Raw genomic sequence first — 16,777 nt, forward strand, 5'->3', positions numbered from 1 at the left:
TTGATTTAATCTTTCTTAAAATGTCTTTTCTAACAGTGTACCTCATTAAAAGACTGTGTCTTCTAAACAAATATTCATTGATATTTTCACTGCAGTTCTCTCTTTTAATTCTGGGCTCCCTCAGTTATCTTCCAGAACCCTAGCGTATTTGGTATCTCCTGATTACACACATATAACTTGTTCACTAAAGACATAAGTGATTTCTCAAAGGCTATGTCAGTAAGCTTGCAATTAAAATTAAATGACAGATCTTCACAGATGATCAAGTTAATGTGCAGCTTGTGCTGCCATTTCTCCCAGCAATCTTTTTTTTTCCTGAAGCATATTTTTTAATATCTATTTTTTAGTTGTAGTTGGACACAATACCTTTATTTTATTTATGTATTTATTTTTATTTATGTATTTATTTTTAGATGGACAGAATACCTTTATTTTTATTTATTTATTTATTTATTTGCTGTTATTTGTGTTCTTTCTTTTTTTTTATTGGTTGTTCAAAACATTACAAAGGTCATGATACATCATCTTTCATACATTTGACTCAGTTGGTTTATGAACTCCCATTTTTACCCCAAATACAAATTGCAGAATCACATCGGTTACACACTCACATTTTTACATAATGGTATATTAGTGACTGTTGTATTCTGCTACCTTTCCTATCCCCTACTATCCCCCCTCCCCTCCCCTCCCATCTTCCCTCTCTACCTCCTCTGCTGTTGTTCAATTCTCTCCCTTGTTTCCCTCCCCCTTTCCCCTCACAACCTCTTATATGTAATTTTGTGTAACATTGAGGGTCTCCTACCACTTCCATATGCTTTCCCTTCTCTCTCCCTTTCTCTCCCCCCACTCGTCTTTGCTTAATGTTAATCTTTTCCTCATGCTCTTCCTCCCTGTTCTGTTCTTAGTTGCTCTCTTTATATCAAAGAAGACATTTGGCATTTGTTTTTTAAGGATTGGCTAGCTTCGCTTGGCATAATCTGTTCTAATGCCATCCATTTCCCTGCAAATTCTATGATTTTGTCTTTTTTAGTGCTGCATAATACTCCATTGTGTATAAATGCCACTTTTTTTATCCATTCATCTATTGAAGGGCATCTAGGTTGGTTCCACAGCCTAGCTATTGTGAATTGTGCCGCTATGATCATTGAAGTGGCAGTATCCCTATAGTACGCTCTTTTAAGATCCTCAGGGAATAGTCTGAGAAGGGCGATAGCTGGGTCAAATGGTGGATCCATTCCCAGCTTTCCCACGAATCTCCATACTGCTTTCCAAATTGGCCTCACCAATTTGTAGTCCCACCAGCAGTGTACAAGTGCACCCTTTTCCCCACATCCTCGCCAACACTTATTGTTGTTTGACTTCATAATGGCTGCCAATCTTACTGGAATGAGATGGTATCTTAGGGTGGTTTTGATTTGCATTTCTCTAACTGCTAGAGATGGTGAGCATTTTTTCATGTACTTGTTGATTGATTGTATGTCCTCCTCTGTGAAGTGTCTGTTTAGGTCCTTGGCCCATTTGTTGATTCTCCCAGCAATCTTGAAGGGAGTGGTGCCTCCCCCCCCCCCCCCCCCCGCTTTCAAGGCCTTTGTAGAAATGGCTGAGGTCTTGAGGAGCTGGGGAATTATACTTTCCTCCTACCCAGAAGATTCAATCCTCAAGGGCCCTTTTCTTTTCTGGGAAATTTCCTTATTCTTTGTTCTATGATAATCCTGGCAACACTGTTTCAAAATATGATGTATTAGGATTAATATTTCTAGTCCAATTTTATTAAACCAAATGATATACAATACTGTCTTGGAGTCAAAAGATTTTTTCACAATGAAATTTGTATCTGTTCAACTCATTTTTAAAATAAGAAAGCTATTTTAGGATATAATAAGCCCTTTCTAACCAAAAGGGTTGGTTTCCTAGAAATTCTAGTGATAGAACAATTCATGACTAAAGAATTAACCTGTTATAAGAAATGTATAGTTATAGGAACAAATTTTAGAATTTATCAATGTGCTTTTATTTTTTACAAAATAAAGCCCACAGCTGGGAATGGTGGTGCAATCCTGTAATCCCAGTGAAGGCTAAGGCAAGAGGATTGCAAGTTTGAGACCAGTTTCAGAAATTTAGCAAAGCCCTAAGCAATTTAGCAAGACCCTACCTCAAAAAAAAAAAAAAAAAAAAAAAAAAAAAAAAAAAAGGCTGGGGATGTGACTCAGTGGTTAATTTCAGTGGTTATTCGCCCTTGAGTTCAATCCCCAGTACCAACAAAACAAAACTAAAGAAAACAAGAAAGCAAGCCCATAAAATAAAAATGATTATCAACACATTTCAAGCATATAACTCATTAATAATGCAAACTACCAAATTTAAGTTATAAACACTTACTTAACAGAAACTCATTAATCAATCTATCCCTATATTCAGTTTTCAAGATAAAGTCAGCATAATTTAATGACAAGGTCATATTCTGAGAAATGCATCATTAGGCAATTTCATCATGAAAACATTGTAAAGTACACTTACATAAACCTAGATGTTATAGGTCAATCATGTGACATTGCCTCTTGGTGCAATCAAAAAACACAAAACATGAGACATATAAGTCTGCTGCTAGCATAACAGGACATACTGTTTTACAGTAAATGTTTTTTATAAATAGAAGGAGTATACTCTAAAATAATGATAAATAGTATGATACAGTTAATATATAAGTGAACATTCCCTTATTATCATTATCAAACATTATGTATGCAACATAATTATGACTAGCAGCATAGTAAGTTTATACCTGTATCACCACAAACACATGAGTAATGTGTTATACTATGTCCTTACAATGACGATGACATTGGCCACAGGGAATTTTTTAGTTACATTATAATCGTATAAGGTCAATGTCATACATCTGATCCATCCGTGACTGAAATGTCCTTATGCAGCATATGACTATAATTTGGTTTTGTTATGCAGCAGAAAATGTGAATATCAAGAAGTGCTATTTTCTATGCTTGTGACTTCAATCAAATGCGCAATGCTTTTCTATTTTTTTTTTTTGTTGTTGTTTTACTCCAGGTTTCTAATTCCTTTCTGATTTTACTATAATCCAAGACGCAGAATGATTTGGACATCATTTGGACACAAACAAAGTTTGTGGACATATTTATTCAACCAACTTGGTTGGTATTTAATTTTTTTCTTTATTAGGGTTATCTTGGCCCAGCAAGGAAGTATATGCCTGTAATCCCAGGGACTCAGGAGTCTGAGGCAGAAGGATCTTAAGTTCGAGGCCAAACTCAGCAACTTAGTGAGGTCCTAAGCAACTTTGTAAGCCTGTCTCAAAATAAAAAAAAAATAACATAAAATAAACAGGGCTGGGGAAAAAAGGTGAGGTAGAATCTCATTTCAGATATGCTTGAGGCAACTTTATTTCAAAGCCTCCAGGCCCTCCAATACACACCCCCTCAATAATTCCCCTTCCAAGACAAGCAGGCAGGTCTAAGACTTGTTAGCCTTTGCATCTGATTCTTGTAACTTTACTAACAAGCTTTATACTGTGTAAGCCTCTATTCCCAGGCAATTGTTTTTCAGTTTTAAAATTATTCCTACTTGTAATAATTTGCAATTTTCAAACAAAAGTATTCATAGAGCACTTAATATTTTCCAGATACTTTACTAAATGGCTTATATGGATTCATTTATTTAATTCCCTCAAGAAATTTTACCACTCAGTTGAAGAAACTGGGGATTTCAGACATTGAATAATTTACCCAAATCACAGATTTAAAAAGCAAAAGAGAAGGGATTTGATTAAAGGTTATTGGGACTGTAATCTCTTCATGTTATACATTTATTTTCTTATAAAAGTCTCAGGGATTTTCACTGCCATTCTAAGTGTAAATAAACAGTATAATAATAAAATAACTCCTTATACTTACTTAGTATGCAATACACAAATAGCACACTAGATGGCAACAGAAGGCAAGGAACTAAAAAATAAACGTCTTTCCCACTTAATAAAAGTAGTTGGCTTTAAAATTAAAGTATCTATGTCCTCTTCTGTTTTAATACTCTCAGAAGGCAAAATTCATATGTTCTAATACACCTTCTAGGTATTAGAACATATGAATTTCTTCTAGGTAAAAACTTCTAGACCCACATTACATTTTAGAAATTGCTTAGTAATCAATCTGTATTCATTATTACTAATTCAGTGAAAATGTTAGATTCATAACACATAATGCCTTCTTAATTATTAAATTTTGTAAGAAACACTAATGATAAAACTTCACATTAATATTTAGGACTAATTACTGACTTCAACAAATGTTAATTGTGCAACTAATATGAGGAATACAAGTAAGGATACAATGATAAAATGTATGAAATATGATATGTCAAGAGCTTTGTAATGTTTTGAACAACTGATAATAAAAAAGAAAAAAAGCAAATATCAAAAAAAAGTATACAATGATAAACATTACAGACCTGATTTTCATGGTCTTGGTGGAGCAAGATATGTAAAAATCCACCAACACTTTATAAAACGTCAGTGGGAAAATAGACGAGGAAGAGATTAATCCAAATTAAGAAGAAGCTGGAGAAAACTTCTGGGAAAGCTGCCACCTGAGTTGAACTTCATCTGTTGAACAGACATTTCACAGATGAACACAGGGTAGAAGAGCATTAACATAAGCAAATTCGTGAAAATGTTCATTCATAGTTCATATTCTGAAAAAAGTGTAGCTTATATGAAAGACTGCAGTGAAAGATAAGCCTAGAAAAGCTGGAGCAGGCCCAGACCATGAAAAATCTAGAAGGTCATGCTAAAGAATTATCTTTAATTCTACTGTAACAGGGGAAAAGGCTGAACAGAGAGATCAACAATTCAGGAAGCTTAATAGAGCCATCTGAAAGACACACTGAACCTGGAAGAAACCTGAGAGAAAGCAACTATTGCAACAGCCTGTAAATAGGGGACTCAAGAGAGATAAAGCTTGGCAAATGATTGGATATAAAGAATAAGTGACTGGGCTGGCACAGTGATACATGACTGTAATTCCAGAAACTCAGGAGACCGAGGCAGGCCATTGCAAGTTTGAGGCCAGCCTCAACAATTGCCAGATCCTGTCTTGAAAAATAAAAAGGGGTTGGGAATGTAGCTCAGTAGTAGAACATTACTGGATTCAATCGCCATTTAACATAAACAAACAAAAAAGTTCATGATGAGGAAGAGCCAAACATTTTAAAGAATCTAACATAGAGCTGTTGGTAAGACAATTATGTGATTTTGGAAAAAAAAATACAGAGAATAGTAGAAGGAAAAGAATTAGTAGATGGGAAGATGGAAGGAAAGAATTAATAACTTGGTTGTATAGTAGATGCCAATGGAATATCATCCATATAAAGAGGTCTAGTAGAAGCAAGAAGTATAGGTCTGGGGCTCAAGAGAGCAGGTAGTGCTAAAAACACAATGTGGGGGTGGTTCAAATCAAGATAAATTTTGACCATGAGAGGAGATACAAATCCCAGGAAATCAGGAAAACATGGAAGGAGGGATAGAAATTAGTTCTGAATAATGTCTACATTTAGCTGTTTTGCAGTTTTTGCTCACTGACCATGCCTAACCCATAGAAGTCCACTCTGCCCTGAGGAAGGACTCCAAGAAGAAGGTATAATCCACAGAACGACTGTAAGAAGCACAAGCCCGGTAGCCAGAAGAGCTACTCCACGTACGTGTACAAGGTGCAGAAGCAGGTGCAAACCGACACAGGCATCTCTTCTGAAAGCCATGGGCATCATGAACTCTCTAGTCAATGACATCTTTGAGCGCATTGTGGGAGAGCCAATGTACCTGAAATGCTACAAGTGCTCCACCATCACGTTGAGGAAAGAAGATCCAAAAGGTCCTGGGCCTCGAGCTACATGGGTTGCTGGCCAAGCACACGGTGTTGGAGGGCACTAAGGCTGTCACCAAATGCGCCAGTGCCAAGTGAACATGCCATGTAAGAGTCTTTAACCCCAAAGACTCTTTTAAGAGACACTTAAAAAAAAGTCTACATTTAGGGGTTATAGAACACAATTTAAACTAGATTCAAAAAGAGTAGGTAAGAGCCATACAAGGAGAATTCATGAGAATGAAATATTAGATAAATCAAAGGAAAGAGATTATGTCATGATAGGACAATTAATGGCTTCCAAAACTTCAAGGTCTATGTAGCATGAGGATTGAGATGAAGTCACTGGATTTGATAATCAGGAAGTCACTAGTGATCATTAAGTGAGTAGTTCAGTAGTATAAAATTACACTACAGTTTGTTGAAAGCCTGACTACAATGTGATGAGAAATAAAAGGAAAGATACTAGGAAAGACAACTTTTTGGAAAACTCTGCCAGTAAAATGATGAACTGGGGGTATGAAATTAAGTATATACTGATCATGTGAAGCCTGAATTTTGGAGAATGACAGCTGTATATAGAATGGGGTGGGGGAACAGTGGTGAGAGAGAGAAGAGGGATGCAAGTAAGATATAACTGATGACCAGTAGGTCAAAGATCCATTAGAAACCCCAGAAATAAGAGACATCAAAAACTTAGAAAAAGAGATTCATCTTAGGAAATAGAGGGCTGGTAAAGAAAAAAAAAATTTTAAAAGAGTAGAAGAGACATTTGAGGGATCAGAAAACAAACAGTGGCTCTTGACTATTGTCCTTAACCTCAATAAAGGACAAAGGGGGTTGGTGTTGTTCCTGTTGTACATGTTAACAGCATAAATGTTGAAAGCTATAAGTATGATGAAAAAAGGATGGAGGAGGAAAGGGTCAGATGCTAAAGATTTTTAAAAGTGCCTAGAGTGTCTTCTTGGTTGAGAGTTTCTATTGATTATGATAAGGGAGAAGAGAGACAACATGACAACACTGATTTCCTTTTTGTTTTTTGAAATAAAGGCCTTGCTATGTTGCACAGGCTGGCCTCAAGCTTCCAATCCTCCTGCCTCAGCCTCCCAAGTTGCAGGAATTACAGGCCTGCATCACTGGGTCCAGCAAAAATGCTGATTTCAAAGAAGAATAGTAACCTAGTTTCAAAAAAAAAAATGATCATCCAAGCAGATTTCAAAACAAAGGCCTGCACATGGCAGTAAGAAATGAGGAAAATAAGGGCTAACGCATCCATCAGAGTCACAGGAGATAAAATGAAAGACAAAAGGACCTTCAGTGGAGATTTTAAGGATTATGACTGAGCTCTGAGGAAATGAAGAAATGAGTGCTAGAGGAAACAAAATATGTGAGAGATTTGAATCTGAGTTTCAAAGGCAGAGGAGAAGCATTAGTGCAGAAATTAGCAGTGAATGTGGGTCAATTGAATATCTCTGTGTGTGTGTGTGTGTGTGTGTGTGTGTGTGTGTGTGTGTGTGTGTATTTTTGTCTAGCGGGGTACTAGGAATTGAACTCAGGGCCTCACACATACAAGGCAAATACTCTACCATTGAACTTCACTCCCAGCCCTTTTTATTTTTTTTAAGACAGGGTCTCACTAAGTTGCCCAGCTAGTCTCAAAGTTGTGCTCATTCTGCTTCAATCTCCCAAGTAGCTAGGATTACAGGTGTTAGCTCTGACATTTTAATAAAACATTAACGTTACCACATGTTGAGAATCCCTTACCCAAAATGCCTGGCCAGAAGAGTTTCAGATTCTGGGTGAACATATGAATCCAAAAACCTCAAATTCAAAATTAAAGACTTTTTTGAGCAACATTGCTAAGTACTTTAAAAAAAAAAAAAGAATCAGATTTCAGAGCATTTCAGATTAGGGATGCTCAATCTGTCCATGGTTTAGACCAATGCTATCCAATGCAACCCCCGCCACCAACCCTGCCACCTCCATGCCCCTGGTGCTGGGGATAGAATCCAGGGCCTCACACATACTAGGCAAGCACTCTGTCACTCTAGACTCCTAGAACAAGTTTTGGTGATAGTGAAAGTGTTCTGTATCTGCACTGTCCACTACCGGTAATCAATGGATATATGTGGCTATTAAGCACTTGAAGGATGGCTTGTGTGTATAGAGAAAATACACAGTAACTTTAATGGAGTAAGGTGTGGCCCCCAAATACAACAATAAAACAACGGTAACTTCCTATTATTTAAAGTTCATAGATATGAATACTGTCTGATCACTAAGTGTTTAGTACCATCACTATCATTATTTTAAAATATGTTTAATTTAGCTGACAATGGATTCTAACTCATAGCTAATGATGGAACAAAATATTATTATCTATATATATTATTATCTGTGCCCTATTTATGTTATAAATTTTTCCACGTCTAGAGGAAAAATGTGTCTTTAGCCATATGTGAACATATAAAAATGAGTGATTATAGGTGTTAAGATTTCCACAGTATTGAAAACTATCAGCAAATAAAAAGTTAAGCATACAAGTCTCTCAAAATATGTCACCATATTGCATTACAATCTCTGAATAATGATATAACAAAATCATTTGCAGAGGAAAAAAGAATCCTTCAAATACCAAACCTGTTTAATTTAGAAAAGTCAACATTAAAACAGTTTCACTTTGTGTTTGGAAAAAGTTTAGTTACAAAAGAATAACCAAAGAAATAGGAAAAAAAAAGGAGTAATTCTGCATTGCCTTTATTTTCATCTTATTAGACTTGCCTTGGTCTTTTCAAAATTGGCTTCTTCAGTCATATGCACAGCTTGTTTAACTTGTTCATAGGCACTTGTTTCTCTTTGCTGCATATCTCCCAAGCTGTTCCTTACAGAAACTAGTGCAGACATTAAGTCATCTCTTTCTCTGTTAACACAGAAAGAACAAGCAAAACAAGAAATGATCAAACTAGCATGTACTCCTAAGTCAGGAGGGAAAAAAGCATTAGTATGTATTAGACAAAGAGCCAGGGAGGGCCAGCTCAACACACTGAAGCACACCCCAGAGAACTGTTCGTCCTGTGTCCTCACTTGGCGAGTGGCTGGCAGAGCAACCAGAGGGGCAGAGAGTATTTAAGGCAAGGCTACATCTGTGTAATACAATAATCTATTGTGGAAAGGCTGGAACACTGAGGATTGCCCCCAAAAGAGCAAATTAGTAAGGAAAATGTTGTAGAGCTAGAAAAAACAAACAAACAAACAAACAAAAAAAACCAAACCCACACACAGTGGGATATTTTAGATATTGTATCTCAAAATAGGAATAAATGTTTTTAAGAAGGGACTAAGTGTAAAAGATTTATGTCATAAGGTTTCTCTAAACAAATAAATAAATAAATGTAAAAAAAAAAAAACTAAGCCTGTTTTGTCACTAATTCTTCTCATTCACTGGAACAACAACAAAAAATGTTCTTTCCTTTTCATCTTCCTCCCCAATCTTCCTGTTTACCCTTTATTTCAATAAAATTCATTCACCTATTAACACATTATTTCAGTGGTAGTACAGTGGAAAACTCTCAACCCCCCTGGTCATATACATAACACAATTTAACAAAACCATCTCACTGGGGTTGATAATGGCCACACCTACCTCTTCCTCAGCAATTCTCAGAAGTCTCCTGGGCAAAGCTGTTTCTTGAGGATAGAAGTGAACAGAATGTGAAAATGCTTTGGCATAGAATATAATAAGGATGAGATCTCATTGGTTAAATAAATCCCATATCAAATATAAGGATATTTGGGACTTATGGAATGAATAAAAATGCCCATAAGACCAAAGACAGAGACAAAGTGAGGTTGGAAACTTTCTACATACACACACAAAAAAAAAAAAGAAAGAAAGAAAGAAAGAAGGAAAGAAAGAAAAGGATGTTGGACTGTCATATACATGCAGTTTTATGCTTTATTAAAGAATTCAAATTTTAAACTGTGTTTTCAAATTCAGTTGAAATGCTTACAGTTTCCTTTTTTTTTCCTGGTTGTATGCATAGTATATTACACCAATTGGTGTCTTCATACATGTACTTTGGGTAGTAATGATCATCACATTCCACCATCATTAATTACCTCATGCCCCCTCCCTTCCCCTCCAAATCTTCTGCCCTATCTAGAGTTCATCTATTCCTCCCATGTTCCCTGTCCCTACCCCAATATGAGTCAGCCTCCTTATATCAGAGAAAACATTTGACATTTGTTTTTTTTGGGGGATTGGCTAACTTCACTTAGCATTATCTTATCCAACGCCATCCATATACCTGCAAATGCCATGATTTTCTTCTATTTTATTGCTGAGTAATATTACATTGTGTATATATGCCACATTTTTTTATCCATTCATCTACTGAAGGGCATCTAGGTTGGTTCCATAGTTTAGCTTTTGTGAATTGTGCTGCTATAAACATTGAGGTAGCTGTGACCCTATAGTATGCTGTTTTTAAGTCCTTTGGGTATAGACCAAGGAAAGAGGAAACTGAGTCAAATGCAGTTTCCTTTTTATTGCCAAGTTCTGAGAAAGGAACTGTGATTTTTTTTTAATTAAGCAAACTTTAAGAGTCATAGAAGATTATAAATGCTGAGTTTGAACTGCTTCTGAATTAACCAATATCTCCATTTAAAAAAATCTTTTTAAGATAAGATAATTTTAACTATTTGTGTTATTTAGAAAGCAGACATTTTAAAAACATTTTATTGAACAAAGAATTATTAGCTGTTTCATAAAGATCTTTTTGTTAAAAAATAATAAATTTCTATAAATATAACATTCATGGGAACAAGATGATCTTCACTTTAGAATTTCTTGATTTATTTGCTTTACAGTGATAAAAGTGATTTTAATTTTTTATCCTAAAGGAAATTTAAAAAGCAGTAATTGTTTTGATTAAATATAATCAAGTACAATAATTACATGAAAAAATGCAAGAATCAAAACAAGATTAAACTTTTCCATTATAAGTAAAAAAATCAATACAAATCAAACAAAATTGATTTTGTTATTTCTATTTAAAAATTCATATAACAAAATGGAATTAGGTTCTTTGTGGATATGTAATCTAGTAAGACTTATGATTCTAGAAGAATATAAAGATTTATTCTTTAAGGATAGGAAGTCAATATAAACATCAGTCACCTGTCTTAAATTTTAAAATCTACTGAAAAAAAAAGTTATTCTTCAGTGATCTTATCTGTTCCTTATAACATGTCATCGTCAAAGGAAAAGTTCCAAATCATAAGAATGGATTAAAAAACCCCTCAGTGTTATAAGTGTGCTAACAGATCACAACAGGTCAAAATCTAACAGACTTGCTTCTTATGGGAGACATATTTAATCTACTTAATTTCTTTTTAGGATAACCTTTTGTTATGAATAGTATTTATTACACAATAGATGCTCAACAAAATAAATGATAAAAGAATAAATGAATGAATAAATGCTATAGGATGGCATCAAAACAGGTGAATTAAAGTTACTTCCCTGTTCTATTATTCTTGATGTAAATTGAAAAAGTTATCTGACTATTTACAATCAGAAAGTAAACAGTTTAATTTACTAAACTAATTCAAAACATTCTGATTTACAAATATTTCAGAATATAAATTCACTAACTTTAGACAACTGAACCACTGAAAATCATTAGATAGACCCCAAAATACAGTTGTCTTGTTGAACTCATCATGCAACAGACTTCAAAATAATCATACTAAACATTTGTGCAACCACTGGACTGACCACTTCAATTTTCTGTAAAAACAAATGCACCATCTGCTTTAAGGTGACCCTAAGATCATCTGGGAAGCTTGCAGGGAGTTGTTTTGGCAATTTTAAGATTATCCACTTAATCACTACATTTTTGCTTTGGCTTTGTTTTAATTAGGCCAGCCTCCATATACCAAAAAAAAGCAAAGCTCTGGGCTGGCTGTGCCCTCTCATCAATACTAGGCCTTGATTCCTGCTCCATTCCTATGTTTATCTGACTGTAGCCCTTCTGATTGATCTACCATTTTTCAGCCCCACACTTATTCCTTGGATCTAACAGTGCTATTAGTTATCTTACTCTTTGAAGACGGGCAACTGCAGCTAGCCAGAGTAACTATCCATCAGTTGCAGTCCTTTCCAAAACCCCAAGTCCATAGGGCCAGCCTGGGGCCAGGCATGAGAGAAGCTTTCACAATGGGAAGTAGTATAGATACATATGCTATATTCACATGAGTGTGAGAGGGAAGAATCTCCAAATTACCATCCTCCCATGCAAAAGTTTAGTGAGTGCTTAAAAACATCAGGTAACTGTTTTGATTTATATGATTAAGGAGTATCTCAAAGCAAGCAACACAGAGTTAACTTTTCAACATTCCATGACCCTGATGAAAGGCAGCTGAGGCAGAAAAATTATGTAAAGAGCATGAATGTCAGTTCTGGGATTGAAAAAGCATGTAGTTGTTCATACTAACAAGCATGTAATATTTAAGGAACTTAGTGCAAAAAATCAGAGCAGAGTAAAACTGAGAAAAATCTCTTAGTAATCTCAGCCAAGTTTTTAAAATAAGCAAAGAAGATAGTTGATCTGATATATATATATGTTTCATCTTGTGTATATATCCTAAGAAATGTCTTATAATTGTTAAACTATTTCACAGTTATCAATTTTATCATTATTACTTGTATTTTAAAAAAAGAAAGTCTAGAAGGCTGACTATGACATTTTTGGTTCCTTATTTCTGGGAAGTTCCTGTTGTAGCTTCTCAAAGCCAACTGTTCAGAATACTGCCAGTGATCCTCTCCAAAATCACAAGCTGAACTAAAGTCCTAGGATACTACTATGGTAATCATTCCTCCTTTTCTTAAAAAAAAAAAAAAAAGTACACTGAAACTTGGAGAAGTGACCTAAAGAAAGGACTTTAATATAAAGCAGTTTCATCTTGATTACCATTTAAAGTATTTTGATTCTTTTCTGGGGGTGGGAGGGAGTAGGTACAGTAGTTCATGCCTACAATCCCTGTGACTTGGGAGGCTGAGACAGGAGAATTGCAAGTGCAAGGCCAGCTTCAGCAATGTAGTGAGGCCCTCAGCAACTTAGTGAGACCCTGTCTTAAAATTAAAAAATAAAAAGGCTGGGGATGTAGCTTAGTTGTAAAGCTCCCCTGGGTTCAATCCTAATACCAAAAAATAAAAATAAAAAATAAAGAAAAAGAGTTTTGTTTACTGTTACTTTTACCTGATGGCAAGTCAGTTCAGAAACATTACAAAGACTTCAAATCAACTTTAAAAATGTTTCCAATGTTAACAGTTGTTAAGCGTACTCTCCAAAAAGTCCCTGAGGTCCTAACAAAATATCACAAATATATAGATGGTCTGATCTCCAAATTGTGCCTCATACTCTCCTTGATAACTGCATAAGTATTAATTCATTCTTTTTTTTGGGGGGGGGTCAGTGCTGTGAATTGAACCCAGTGCCTGGTGCATGCTAAGTGTATGCTTTACCAGTGAGCAACAACTCCAGCTCACAAGTAATTCTTCTGTCATATATTCAAAACATGCTAAACAATGAAACATGGTTGTTTAAAAATGGTGTCACAATAGCACATTTCCAAACGGGGTCAACAAACTTTTCCAGTTTAACATATTTAAGTAATAATTTTTAAAAATTCCATGTGAAAACCATACAGGAAATACTACTACATCAGATTATTAAGAGTTCAGGCTTTTAACCATTTAAAACTAGAAATCCAAACTTTAAGTCTTGGTCATGCTACAAAACCAGCATGTGGTAAACATTCTGCATTAATAAGTTAGAAGAAGCTGAAAGCCAGCTCATATTTAGGGAATCATACAGATCAAAATTTTCATTGACAATAAAAGCAGAAACTTTTCACTCTATTCTGTTACTAAAGCACAACATAAGTCAATAATATGCTGACAAAGCAGAAAATTGAACTAAGTAGGTTAATATTTACTTTAAGAGGCTGAGATCAAATTTAGGATAGAGACAAAGGAATACATAACTTAGCAAGAATCTAATTTCTAAATGACTGCCAGACTTAGAATCAATGTAACATTGCAGCTTCCTTTTGAAATATTCTTCTCATGACCCAGAAGGATAATATGAAAGGAAATATAATAAGGGGGGAAATTCCTATATTTTATTTGTTGGTTTTGCTAAATTAGTTTTAACCTTTGCCTCTTTTTATCTGCAAAATATAGAACATTCTTTTTCCTTTTTTGGCAGGGGGTACTCAACCATTAAGCCATATCCCCAGTCCTATTTTGTATTTTATTAGAGAAAAGGTCTTATTGACTTGCTTAGGACCTCACCATTGCTGAGAATGGCTTTGAACTTAAGATTCTCCTGCCTCAGCCTCCCAAGCCACTGGGATTATAGGTGTGTGTGCCACCATGTCTGGTGGTTTGTTCCTTTTAAAAAGTTTTTAATCAGTATAGTCTCCCTGCAAAATTTGTTATCCATATGGTAAAAATCTATGTGACACAAGTTTTCAATACCATTTCCTTTTTCCACCTCTCCAGAAGCAATCACTGTTGAATATTTGGTGTTTAATCTTTCAAATCTTTTATTATTAATATATAAGAGCCTAGAAAAAATAGAATAATGGTTGTGTATGAAATCTAGAAAATACAGATTCATACTGGTTTCATACTGGTTTATCTTTAGTTATTTTGTTTTGCTTTAATAATATATGTTGGAATTAGTTCCACATTAGTATACATAGATCTACATTAATTCATTTTTATACTGTTCATCCAAATCATAGTTTAATTAGTATCTCTCTTTCTTTCTCTCTTGTATTTAGTCTCCTTTGAAGATACTTAGATTGTTCACTCTATTATAAACAGTGCTGCAAAACATATTTCCTGTAAGTGCCACATTATATATATGTGCTTTTTCTCTAAGGTAGATTTTAAAAAGTGTCATGCATAATTTAAATATTAATGGTAGTGCTAAATTGCCCTCTAAAGTAGTTATACCAACTTATAGTTCCATCAGCAAGAAAGAAAATTATTTATGAGCATTACCACCTCTTGGGATTATCAATCTTCTTTAATTTTTTCCTGATGGGTTAGTTGTTTCCTTAGATTTGATTTCCTTGAATACAAACAGAATGAACATCTTCTCATGTATTGACATCTTTCTCTTCTATTGCTTACCAATTACTTTACTCACATTCAACTGGGCAGTTTTTTGTTTTTGTTTGTTTTGAAGCAAATTCTTTACTGTACTACTCTTTTGATTAAAAATGGCAAACGTTTTTTGAGCATTTTAACTAATTTTAAATACTTTATCATAAGGGAAATTATTCTTTAATGAAATCAAATGTGTCATTTTTTAATGACTTCCACTTTTCATGTTATACTTAGCACTGTAACAAGCCCAAGGCCATTAAGATACTTTTCCATATTTACTTTTAATACTTTAAAACTCTGAATTATATTTGTCTTTTTAAACTATCCCAAATTTTGTAAGGTCATGTTCTATTCTATCTTTTTTTCCCCCAAATATAAACAGACAAAATTTTACTTTCTTTGAGTTTCACTTTACATAGGTATAAAATAGTGGTAATCCTAACTATCTCACAAAATTTCTTATTAAGATTAGAAGTCTTGGGCTGTGGCTCAGTGATAGAATGCTTGATTAGCACATGTGAGGCACTAGGCTTATTTCTCAGCACCACACACAAAGGAAAGAAAAAAAATAAAAATGTGTCCATCTACAACTGAAATAATTTTAAAAAAGATTAGAAAAAATTATTTTTCTAAATTGCCTGGTACAGCCTTGCAAATAATAAATGTTCACCACTTGTTAGTTGGATATAAAAGTAAATTTAATATATGTAATTTGATATTTATATTGAATATATATGAACTCATATATATTCATATAGTGTATATGAATACTTATATTGAATATATAAATAATTAATAACATGTTTAACTATATAATATTTAAAAACAACAACAAAAACCCAGAACCATTGAGTAGATCACAAAAGCTATCATTCAGTCCATATTGGAGGTTCAGTTTTTATATAATAATTAGTAGGTTAGTCATGTGTAGAAACCACAGCTACCAGGTATATTGAATGTCCTTGGAGGTACAAAGTGATTTCAGTATTTACTGAATATTTACTATAAGTTGGGAAGTGTTTTAAGCACCATACAGTTAACCAATTCTCAATTACCCTTCAAAATGCCCTATGTGTTAGGTAATTTTACCACCATTTTTAAAATGAAGGAATTGAGGCACAAAGAGGTTGAGTAATTTTAGTGAAAGTACATAGTAATTCAGTGATAGAACTAGCATATGAACCCAGGCAGTCTGTTTCAAAAGCCTGTACTTGGTCAGAAGGCTAAGGTGACTCAGTAAAATACCAAGAGTAAGTATTATATCTTCAAGCAGCGGAAGATTCCAAATTCAGAGAACTAGTTGTCTAAAGGTCAAGACATACAGCAAGATCAGTCTCACTTTAATGATCATAGTCATTCCACTCTTCCACTCCAATTGCAACTGAAGTAACTTTGACAGCTAAACAATAAATGCCTTGCCACATGAACAGCAAACACTAAATGTCTACCATAGGCCCAAATACCAGGAAACTTTATTGACCTATAGCAAGTACTTAAAAAATACTGAAGCCCCTCTGTACCTTCCAGACTCTAAGAACATTCAATATATCTGGTAGCTGATGTCTAACCTGCTGATTGCTGCCTCCAAGTATATGCAATATAAATCACTGAATAAAGTAATTTAAGATGGCTGAGGACAAAAATGGAACAGGGCTAGTGAAAGAATACTTCTAAAAGGAAGTGAAGATTGAGCATAGCAGAT

At 34.5% G+C, this 16,777-nt stretch overlaps 1 protein-coding gene and 1 long non-coding RNA gene across 19 annotated transcripts in view; both read right to left on the reverse strand.

The window, feature by feature from the left end:
* Sdccag8 (SHH signaling and ciliogenesis regulator SDCCAG8) overlaps positions 1 to 16,777 on the reverse strand; it is a 232,880-nt gene that overhangs the window by 163,285 nt on the left and 52,818 nt on the right. For all 18 annotated transcript variants that reach the window (XM_040277165.2, XM_021727202.3, XM_078022972.1 and 15 more), the window contains one exon: positions 8,673 to 8,811. In XM_040277165.2, the coding sequence (XP_040133099.1) occupies positions 8,673 to 8,811 (139 nt within the window). The remainder of the gene's footprint in view (positions 1 to 8,672; positions 8,812 to 16,777) is intronic.
* Positions 3,141 to 8,277, reverse strand: LOC144367277 (uncharacterized). Its single transcript, XR_013426596.1, has 2 exons — positions 4,483 to 8,277; positions 3,141 to 3,327 (listed from the first exon to the last, which is right to left on the reverse strand). It is a non-coding gene; the product is annotated as an uncharacterized LOC144367277 (long non-coding RNA).

The sequence above is a fragment of the Ictidomys tridecemlineatus genome, chromosome 10 (assembly GCF_052094955.1).
Source record: "Ictidomys tridecemlineatus isolate mIctTri1 chromosome 10, mIctTri1.hap1, whole genome shotgun sequence".
NCBI classification, from domain to species: Eukaryota; Metazoa; Chordata; class Mammalia; order Rodentia; family Sciuridae; genus Ictidomys; species Ictidomys tridecemlineatus.